The sequence below is a fragment of the Canis lupus genome, chromosome 10, assembly GCF_011100685.1.
Source record: "Canis lupus familiaris isolate Mischka breed German Shepherd chromosome 10, alternate assembly UU_Cfam_GSD_1.0, whole genome shotgun sequence".
Classification (NCBI taxonomy): domain Eukaryota; kingdom Metazoa; phylum Chordata; class Mammalia; order Carnivora; family Canidae; genus Canis; species Canis lupus.
Window position 1 is genome coordinate 70470846 of NC_049231.1, and position 11221 is coordinate 70482066.

The 11221-nt window shown below is 55.3% G+C and overlaps 1 protein-coding gene across 1 annotated transcript; it reads right to left on the reverse strand.

The window, feature by feature from the left end:
- Positions 1-1362: 1362 nt before the first annotated feature.
- Positions 1363-10555, reverse strand: CLEC4F (C-type lectin domain family 4 member F). The gene is made up of 7 exons (XM_038549550.1): positions 10426-10555; positions 9611-9727; positions 9213-9320; positions 5977-7095; positions 3390-3541; positions 2481-2599; positions 1363-1791 (listed from the first exon to the last, which is right to left on the reverse strand). Exons 1-7 carry the CDS (start codon positions 10529-10531, stop codon positions 1641-1643), a joined length of 1872 nt encoding a protein of 623 aa, XP_038405478.1. The 5' UTR covers positions 10532-10555; the 3' UTR covers positions 1363-1640.
- Positions 10556-11221: the final 666 nt, after the last annotated feature.

Here is an 11221-nt window from a genome sequence, read left to right on the forward strand (position 1 = left end):
TTTCCTTCACTTTCAAATCTTGAAAACCTGGAAAAGTGCCTGGGCCATGGGAGAGGCATAGGAAATGATCCTGGATTGCATGGATATTGGTAAAAAGTAAAAATCTTCAAGGAGGCTTCATGGTTATGAAGCTTTAGACGTTAAAGTAACACGGAAATACATAAGTTAAAAGCTATTAGAAATACGACATGAGAGCAGCCCGGGTGGTTCAGTGGTTTAGCACCACCTTCCACCTAGGGCGTGAGCCTGGAGACCCGGGATCGAGTCCCACGTCGGGCTCCCTGCAGGGAGCCTGCTTCTGTCTCTGCCTCTCTCTCTCTCTGTGCCTCTCATGAATGAATAAATAAAATCTTTTAAAAAAAAAAAAGGAAAACCCTAAGACAAAGAATAGAAATACATAAAAAGAAAACAATAAGCCTATCCGTAAATACCTACATTGCCACAGCTAAAAAATACCAAGGAGATTCAGGAAATCAGATCCAGTAACATATGTAAGTCTAAGAAAAAAACAAAACTGTAAACGTACTAGAATACAGCGAAATGTTATCTCAGTCCTGCGGTAGGGGAGGAGTTTCTAAGACTGAAGAAAAGCTAAGAAGCCATAAAATAAAATGCCAAAGAAGAGCCAAAAGGGAAACAAACGAGTTAAAGTCCTGTTCAGCCACAGGTACCACAGCAGGTAGGACCGGTGGCCACTTCTGGTCCCGGTGGAGCAACGGGACTAGTCCTTTTGCCGTCAGCAATGGGAACACTGGACAAAATTCATGAAACCTTTGATGAAACAATTGCTTTCAGACATCGAACAACTGAAATCCGAGTTCCCGAGTGGGGAAGCAGACAGCTTGAGCCTCCAGTTGCCTGGGATTCTTCGTGGAGGCCCTTTCCATATCCCAGTGCAGGAGGAGCGGCCACGCGGGCTGAGCTCCCCAGGATCCGGAGCTGCCAGGTTTTGGGGAGGAGCACGGAGGGGAGGGAGTTGTGCAGGCCGGGGCCCCAGAAGCCTGCCCTGGGCTCCTGGGCTGTGAGTCTGTGGGGCTCCGGGGATTCTCATCCTACACTCCAGTCCCTGGAAGGGGGAAGGGCCCCAAGAAGACGCCAAAGCCAGAGAGAGAGAGCACCCGAGGTTTGCAGCCGGGAAATGAGGGGGGCTACCACAGGACGAAGCTGCGCGGAGTGGCTCCAGGGCCTTATCGGGTACCCGGGATGCCCTCACCCCTGCAGCCGGGGAGCCTCCGCGGCTCTTCCCCGGGCCAGCCAGACTCAGAAACCCGGTTCACGCTCAGGAGGGACATCGAGGAAGGAGAAGCGCGCCTGAGGCGGGAGAGGGTGCGGCGGCCCTCGCCAGACGAGCCGGAGCCCTCGTGCACTACTCAGTGTTTATTGGGGAGCCGCCGTCTCAGGCCCACGCTGGCAGCTGAGGGGGACGCGGGGGCACAGCAAGCCCTTGGCCTGGAGGAGCCCTGGGGCCCCCCGGGTCACGCGACGTTAGCGGGTGTGCAGGGCTAAATGAAAGGGCGAGCAGGGGACACAGAGGGCCGAACGGGGAGCCCCGGGGAGCGGGCTGGGCGCAGCGGTCTCCACAGGGCATGGGGGGGGGGCCCAGGGCTGGCAGTGGCCGCGGCTCTCCCTCCTGGCCCGTCTCAGGCCACGCGTTGGCCGGTGGGCTTCTTGCACACCCAGTGATAGGGGGTGTCGCAGAGCATGTCGTTCCACTTGTGCTGCATGTGGACGCAGTCCTCCGTCCGGCCGTCCTCGTGCTGCCAGTTGTCTGGCTGATGGCTGCCCCAAAACCTGGAAGTAAGAGGGCTTGGCTCGGCCAGACGAAGAAAGGGCCCCTTTCCCCGACCATAGCATAAGGAGCCGGGGTGATACGGGTCCCTTGTCTCGTGGAAGCCCTGGGTGGGGACGCAGCCGGGCCAAGGGAGCCCAAGGGTGGCCCCACCGAGGTGGTCTGTGGTTACCGGGGGTCAAGGGATGGGAGGGTGTCTGAAGCTGAGTCACCCCCCACCCCGAGGCAGGGCCTTCGAAGGGCTTAGGAGGGAAAGAGCAGGGGGCCGGGGGCTCAGGGCAGTGAAGCGTCCGCCTTCGGCTCGGATCATGATCTCAGGGTCCCGGGATCGAGTCCCACATCGGGCTCCTGCTCAGCGGAGGGTCTGCTTCGCCCTCCGCCTCCGCCCCCTCCCCGCTCGTGCTCACTCTCTGTATCTCCCTCAAGTGAATAAATAAAATCTTAAAAAAAAAAAAAAGGACAGGCAAACAACAAAACAGCAATGAAAACACAGGAAGACCCGCTGATAGGCTGCCTGCCGGCCCCAGGCTCATCCCGCCCTGAGGCCCCTCCGTGGAGGCGTCCACGCGAGGACCACGATCACGCCGCCGCACACGCACGGCCGCCCGCACAGGACCCACGGTGTGCCCCCAGCACAGCGCAGCGGCGTGTAGACGGCCGGGCCCGAGTCCTGGGTCGCTGCCAGACTCACGCAGGGCTCCGGCCAGCACTGAACGGTGTCCCGTCTGCCCAGCGCCAGACGCCCTCGTGGCCCCCGTCCGTGAGGCCGATCCAGTGGTGGGACGTGCTCGTGAACCGCGTCAGAAAGGCCTGTGATAAAGGGCGAGGCCGTGAGACACGGGCCAGGAGCCGATCCCCAGCCCCGTGGAGGGGAGCTCGCTGTCCCCTCCCTGGCGCGGCGTGAGGCCCGCCACCCTGCAGGCCCTGGGGTCCGTCCCCTCAGCCAGGCCCAGCCTCCCCACGGGGCCCTGAGGACGGCTTCACTGGACAGCACTGACCCGGCCGCGGCCCAGAAGCATTTTATTTGAAAAAACATCGCATGTCCTTCGACAGACGTACGAGGAGGGTCTCCGGAGAACCACAGCGGGGGCAGCTCCAGAGATGGACCAAACAGCTTAGGGCCTAGAGAACTCTGGCAGGGCCGTCGGCAGAGGGCCCCGGGGCCCACAGCTACGCTGCCTTTGCTGGTCCTCAAACTCTGTGTCTGGCTGTCCCAAGGGGCTGGGTCCCCTGCTCCTGGGCCTTCCACGGCCACTGCCTTAACGGATATCACATCAGGACTGACACCCGAGCAGAAGCTAAAGGGAGAGGTGGGAAGGGAGGGAAGGATGCTCCCAACACACCAAGGACAGTCCCCAGTGCCCTCCCTCCCTGTGGGCACCTACGGGCCTCTGGGTGCCTCCCTCATTCTCGAGGACAGCAAGGTCGGCTGTCAGTCCTTGTACCTCTAGAGCAAGATGCCCCTGGGACCTGAGTCACCGGGAGTCCCCTGAGTGAAGTGAGGCTCGCAGGCCTTGCCCCACCCACCAGGAGGGGAGGAAAGCCAAGCCCCAAAGCCCCCCCCCCACCTGCCTGCCGCACCCCGAAGCTGCATGCTGACCTGCTCCTCCTCTGACGTCACTGAGGCCAGGTGGGCTCCCTGCGACACACAGAAGCGCTCTGCCTCGTGCCAGGACTTCTTGACGTGAGAGAAGTAGTACAAGCTGGCGCCATGGGCCTCCCAGCCTTGCAGGATCAGGTGAAGAAGCTGATCTGGAGCGGACATGACGCCAGTCGGTCGGTCGGTCGGGGAAGCCAGGAGCTCCGCCACCTCTCCCCGGACAGGCGCCGGCACGGTGCTTAGGCCCAGGGCCCCAGAGGTGCCGCGGGGAGGCTGCACCCCCAGCCCCAGCCCAGTACCTCCGTCCCCAGCCAGACACCGGGCTGCACCCCGGGGTGCCCTGATGGCCTCGCTGCCATCACTGCGCAGCCCCCTGCACCTCACACCCCCTCCTTGCCCCTCCCTAAGAGGCAGTACCCCCCCTGCTGCACCCTCACCCCTGCACCTCCCCTCCTCTCCCTTATCTAAGAGGCGGCACCGCCCTCCCGCTGCACCCCCACTCCCTTCACTCAACTCCATCCCCCGCAGCTGCCCACACCAGCACCGACTCCGGCCTGCTCTATCTGACCCCCCAATTTCAAGCTCTGAAAGCTCATCCCGTGAGCACAAGCCTCTATCACTCTCAGCTCGTCCCTCCCTCCCCACTACAATACCCTGTTTAAAACATTTTTTATTTAAACTCACTTAATTGACATATAATGTATTACTCATTTCAGAGGTGGACTCATGCAGCAAGTGTAGACGGGCACCTGGTGGCTCAGTTGGTTGAGCCTCCAACTCCTGGTTTCAGCTCTGATCTCAGGAGCATGAGATCGAGCCCCACCTCAGGCCCTGTGCTCAGTCTCTCCCTGTCCCTCTGCCCCACCCCTGCTCCCTCTCTCTCTCTCAAATAAAGAAGTCTTCTTAAAAATGTAGAAATGTTCATGGATATACAAGTGGTTATTTTCTCATCATTTCCTTTTTCAATCTCTGCACATTGTCTATTGTTAATATGGAGTTTTTACGATGTAAATAACAATGATATGTGTATTTTAATCCCTCCCTCTGCCATGCCATGCCCCACCTCAGCCTCATCACGCTCCTCTCATTCACACCCTGCTGAGGGTGCTCTGCCCCCAGGGCCCACCCTACTCCCCACAGGAACTTCATTCCCAATGACTTATTAATTGCCCAGAGTTAGTGGGCGCATATGGGTTATTTTACGTGAGCTCATTCACCAGCACTAGCCACCTCCTTCTCAAAATTCTCTCCTTCCGTAGCCTCCCCAACTGCACACCCCCTGGTTCTCCTTCTGCCTCTAAGACTGCCTACCTGGATAGTGTCCTCAAAAAACACCGCTTTCCCTTCTTGCCACCTGAAGGTTGACTTCCTGTTTCTGCCCTCAGCTTTCTTCCCATAAAGCAATATGTCTCCTGCACAACCCCCCACTCCCACTGCCACAACCAGAACCAACGAACCCAGGGCTCCCCCAGCTGTGTCTGTAGCCAGCACCCATCCCCTACACCCCAAACAGCCTCCAGATGATGGCCACTTGAATATCCCCAAAGCACCTCAGGCTCCGCATGTCCAAATCTCACTGTTCTCCCTTCTTTTCTCCCCTCTCAGTATGGAGACCCATCTGGTCAGCCTTCTTGAAGCCCTCCAATAGACCCTCATCTCCTAAAGGATAAAACCCAAACTCAGAGGCCTTCCACATCCATCTGGTGTCTCTCCAAGTCTACCTAGCTTTCTAGCATAGTGATTTTCAAAATACAATCATGAACCCATTCATGGGAAGTATCAAGGTGTGGTGTTTTTTATTAAAGAATAGATTATAAAATATCAGAGTGGTAAAAACTTTGGCTTTTGAAATGTGTGTGTGCGTGTGTGTGAGACACGTAATCATATCAGGTCACAATATAAATGAGTTGTGGGTTTCTATTCAAAACAGTTTGAAAGCCACCATTCTGGCCCCTGCCTGCTATCCTCTCAGCCTGCACCTCATCATCACCTGCCCTCTTGGCCACAGTCCAGTCACACTGAACAGCTGGAAGTTTCCTGAACCTCATGGTTTCATATCTTCATGCCTGTGTACCTGCCACCCTCTTACCCTACTTGTTTGGCAAACACCTACTAGTCCTTCAGGACTCAGTTCTTCTCCACAAAGCATCTTTTGATCCTGCCTCCCCCAAAACCTTTCTCCCCCACTCCAAAGATCCCTTTTCTCTGTCAGAGGACGTCTACCTCGGAAGGTCCTTTCTCTCCCTTCTTTTTGCTTCCCCCCCCCGCCCCGCCCCGAGTTCTTAGACCTGCCCCTTATAGAACATGTCTTACGCCTCCCTGCATGCCTCCCACACATCATTTGTTTCTCGAGTGCTGTTTTGTCACTCTGGCTAAATGACAAGCCATTTGAGAGCAGGGGTGACTGCCTTATGCCATTTCCACCACTGCCTAGGCACGCTGAGCCTATTCGGGCGACTTCAGCCCTTCTCCAGAACCCACCCTCCTTCCCGGGGGGGATGCATGAAGTAAGTGAAAGGCTGAAGGGACAGAAGACTGTGCCCACCCAGAGGCCACCTCCCCGGCCATGCTCTCCCATCCCACTTACTTTGGGTCCTCTGTAGCTGCTCCTGGGAACCAAAGGCCTCACGGATTGTCTCCAGGCCGTTCTGCTTCTCCTGGATTTTCTTAATTAGCGTTTTGGTGTTCTCTAAATCCCACTTTAACTGCTGGTTCTCGGCATTGGCCTTCTGCAGATTGCTCTCTAACATCTGGGTCTTGGAAACTAACGATGCAGCAGCTTCCACTCTTTGTTTTAGGGTCTGTATCTCACTGCTGGCATTTTTCAGATAACTGCTTAACACCTGAATCTTGGGATCTAAGGCATTGGCATTTTCAAGCTCTGTTTTTAATAATTGGATCTGAGCATCTGTCCGCTCCAGATGGTTGCTTGTTACCTGGGTCTGGGCAGTGACTGTTTCCAAATCTCTTTTTAACAAGAGAATCTCATCCCCATTCCTTTTGAAATGACCTCTTAATAACTGAATCTCCGAGCTGGTGTTGTCTAAACTGCCTCTTAGAAAAGTCTGGGTCTGGGAGTTTAAAGCATTGGCATTTTGCACGCTTCCCTTGACCCTCTGGATCTCAGCATTGGCTCCTTCCAAACTACTTCTTAAAACCCGGTTTTCAGCCCTTAAATCATCAACACTAGCAAGTTGGCCTCTCAAAACATGGATCTGAGCATTAGCATCCTTTAAACTACTGTTTGCCCACTGGGCCTGGGCATTTGCCATTTTCAGCCCTGCCTTCAATATTGCAATTTCAGTGTTGGCATTTCCTAAGCCTCCACTCAGCATGTGGAGACCAATGCTGGCATTTTCTAAACTGTTTTTTAAGAAACTATGGGTCTGGGAATTTAAAGCATTTGCATTTTCCAGATCTCCTTTTAGCTTCTGGATCTCCGCACTGGCCCCCTCCATTGAACTCCTCAACATCTGGGTCTGGAAACTCAAGGTATTGGCATCCTGTAGAATGCCTTTTACCATCTGGATGTCAGCGCTGGCATCTTCCAGATGCCCACTGAGCACCTGGATCTGAGAACTGACATTGTCCACTCTGCAAGTCAACATCCAGATCTCCGTGCTCCAGGTGTTGGAATTCTCCACATGGCTTTTAAACATCTGGAGAGTCTCTTGCAACTCTGCCAGCCCGTCAGAGCGGTGGGGATCTGGAGGGAGGAAACAGAGAAGGCAGCCACAGAGGCCTATTACACAGGTAAGCATTCGTTATATGGGCCAACTAAAGTGTTGTTACATTTTCTAAGGGAAACGTCTAAGGCACAGCCCCAAGTGCTCAAGCAGCCTCCTGCTCACTGCGGCCACCCAGACCCTGGAAATGGCCACCGGAGATTTTGAGCCAAAAAATAAAATAAATAAAGGTTTACTTAACTGTCATGAACTGAGGGATGGAAGGATTGAAATACCTGCCTCCTGTAAACTAGCTCCCACTAGAGTCATGCTGGTCAGGCTTGTTATTTTGCCATAGTAATTGAACTTGAAGGTAATTTATTACATCATTGAAAGCGACTGGAGTAGAACTCCACTGACATTTCACCATTAAATAGGCCATTGTGAAAAAAAAATCAGGTGTGAATAAAGCCCACGTTTAGTGCTCCCCTATAGTCGTACACCAAGCACGAGGCCTCTTGATTCACCACCGTCACTTCCTGAGGACCGTGTAGACCACAAACGGAGTTTTCTGATCACAAAGTCCAGAAAGTAAACCAAATAGGTCCCTGCAGAGGAAGCACTGAGCTCAGTCCGCACCCAGGGCTGTGGTGGAGGCCCTCCAGGTGACCCCAGACCCTGGAGCGAAAGGGCCTTCTAAAGGGCTGGCACATCCTGTGTCACATAGAGCAAGGGGCCTGACACAGTCGCTTGAGGATGGAGACCTGAGTGAAAGCCCTGGTCACTAGGGTCGTTCAGGGAACTGGTAGCTCCTTTCACCTGCCTGACTGTCCCCCTGAGACCCACCGCAGCTGCTGCGGGTCCGCCTAGCACCCTTTGCTCACCTCACAAGCTGAGACCTTAACATGGACATTTATGGTCTAAGACTCTTGATTCCAGCCTTCCCTCAGGGATGGGGAGAAGAACCTAAGTAGGCAGGGACCCTTTCTGGAAGATTCCTGCCCCATTCTTCATGCCCTACCTAAGTAAACGTATGAGGTCTCAGCCCCTATGCTGAGGTAAGGCCAGGTGGGGCCAGGTGGCCCTTGAAGATAAATCCAAATACTCTGTCTTGTAGAGATAGACAAATACATCAGTGGAACAGAATAAAGAATCCAGAAATAGACTCACAGATAAATGGACAACTGATTTTCAACAAAGACACAAAAGTAATTCATGATAATCTTTTCAACAAATGGCGCTGCAACAACTGTTATATCCACAGGTAAAATAAAAATTAACTTTAGGCTTCACACCATCATATAAAGCTTAACTCAAAATTTAATTATAGACCGAAATGTAAAAACCAAGAAGTCTAAAACTTCCTGGAGGAAACGTAGGTAAAGTCTTTGTGACCTTGGGATAGGTTTCCAGTGTGGAACTAATAGTACAATCCATAAAAGAAAAAGAAAAAGATAAATTAGACTTTATTTAGATTTAAATCTTGTTCAGAGAAGGAAAAGACAAACCATTAACTGAGAGAAAATATTTGCAGATTACATGCTGATAAAGGGCCAAAAAGTGTACATAGCACAGGATCCCTTTTATATAAAACTCCAGAAAAAGCCTACTAATCTCTGTTACTGCAGGTAGATAGGTGGTGGACTGGGGATGAAGAGAGGAGGGGAGAGGGAAGGAGGACAAAGGGCACGAGTAAACTCTACAGGGCGGGTGACGAATATGCTCCTATTTACCTTTTTTTTTTTTTTTAAAGTTAATTTATTTTTTATTGGTGTTCAATTTACTAACATACAGAATAACCCCCAGTGCCCGTCACCCATTCACTCCCACCCCCCGCCCTCCTCCCCTTCTACCACCCCTAGTTCGTTTCCCAGAGTTAGCAGTCTTTACGCTCCTATTTACCTTGACTGCGTGAGGCTTTCACGTATACGCAGGAGTCAAAGCTCATCACAGTGTATTAAATACTGTACTTTATTAGGTACTGGGGACACCTCAATAAGGCTGTTTTTTATTTTTTATTTATTTATTTTTTTAATAAGGCTGTTTTTTAAAAAAAGGTTGTATCTTCTTGTGAGAAAACTGGAACCCGTGCAGGGACAAAGGAGGCGCCAGGGAGAGGCTCCCGCCGCCCGCCGGGCCCTACCGCCCTTGCACTCACCGTGCGGCTCCGCGGGTAGCTGCTCGGCCGCGGCCTTGTCTCCCGGAGTCGGAGTCGAGGCTTGAAACTGCTGAAAGGGCACGGGCGGGGATCCTGGCTTCTGCAGGACTGAGACACCCATCGCTGGGTCAGCATCCCCGCACGAGGGCTGCGGAAGAGGCCGCCCCAGCCCGGGTCAGGGCTGCAGACGGGGCGATGGCCCCTTCAGACTTCACTCCCGGCTCTCTGCTCTTGGGAGACTCCCCTTGGACGGGGCCTTGGCGGAGTCCCAGGTAAGATCTGGGTCAGGCCTGGGGCCCCAGGGAGCCTGTATGCAGAGGGTATGCGACTAGCGCGCGGGGGGCCCTTTGCAGGAAGACAGAGAGAGTCAGTGGGGTTCAGGTCACCTAGGAGCTTACCCACAACAACGAGAGCCACCAGCGAGGAGACAAGAGTCACAGCCATAACTGCCACGGTGGTCTGAGCGAGCCTTAGCTTCCTGGGGGCCGCGGGACCCCCCGCCGCCGAGTCCAGCCCTGCGAGAGAAGCCAGCGTCCGCCCCAGAGCGGGTGCACAGGGCCAGCCCTCGGGCTCAGTGCCCTGGCCTGTCTGGTGCGGATGAGAACTCCGGCCACGCTTACCGCGGAGATGGGGAGTAAAGCACATGGCGTGGTGGCAGCACAAGGGCAGTGGAGGTCACAGAACCCAGAGGAGGGTGCGGAGGGTGAAGAGGGTGCGGGGACAGGGTGGCAAGGAGGGCAAGGGCAGGGAGTTTGCAATGAAGACGGAAGGGGGGACGCGGGAGGGACAGAGCAGGGGCCTGACCTCTAAGCCCCGGGCCTGGGCTTGCCCACGAACCGTGACCAGAGCAGGACTCCCGGCCCTTTGGCTGAGGGGGGTCCCGGGAGCCCCCAGGTTTGCAGTCGTCTGTGCAGAAGTGGGGCTTGCCTGCAGGTGCCACCTGAACGGGGGGCCACCTCGTGGGATGGAGCCCTTACCCTACGGGGTCCGTGCTGATCCCCAGGGAAAGGGTCTGGGGAGGCCTCATGCAGAGACTGGGGGTGCACCAGGCTCTCCGCCCCCACTGGATTCACCTTCAGCCCCTGCCTATGATTCTGGACGCTGGGCCGGGGAGGGGCCGAGCCCTGCCTGCCGGGGGCTGGCGGAGATGCAGAGGGCTGGGGGCCAAGCACACCGCCCCGATGAGGATGCGCTGACTCCCCGGTTCTCTCACCTGGGGGGCGCAGGGACACCCTCTGGCTGCCTGTGCAGAAGTGCACCCTGTCACCACCCATCTCTCCCTTGGCCTCCGGCGCTGCTCCCCACCACGCACCCCCCATGGGCAGGCTGTGCGGTGCGCCCGGGGCAGGGAAGTGAGGCTGTGGCACCCCGGACTTATACGCCCCGGACTTAGGGCCTCCCCCGCGCTGACTCTGCAGAAGGGTCCTGTCCTTCCGGGTCCCCAGGCGCCGGTCAGCCCCGGTCCTGGCCCCACTCCCTCGTCATCAGCTCAGCACAGCCCCGAAGCCAGCCTCAGCCCCGGGGCACAAACACTTCAGCAGCCACTCGGGAGGCGGTGGGGTCCTCCTCAGCGCTGCAGAAAGACGTCTGTGTGACCCGTGCCCGACTCTTAACCACAGCCCCAGACGCTCTCAAGTTAACAGGAGGTCAGGTCGGGGGGAGCCAGGTCAGCGTAGCAGGAATCTGCAGACCAAAGGAAGGGCTTGCTAGGACCTAGCATCATCACCTGTAACAGTGAGCATAGTGTTTTCCTGGGTTCTTTGAGTCATTCTAGTGAATTTTCAAAGCCGAGGGGGGCTCATGGGAGCCCCCAGATTTGCGGTTGGCTGTGCAGAAGTGTGGGATGCCTGGAGACCCCACCCGCAGGTGCCATCTGCAGTGGGGGCGATCTCGTGGGCTTGGGCTCCTAACCTAGGGGGTCTGTGCTAACTCCAAAAGTCATTGTGAGATTTGACTTGACGCGTAGACCACACAGTTGATGTCAGAGAAGTGACTGACATCAGAAACCA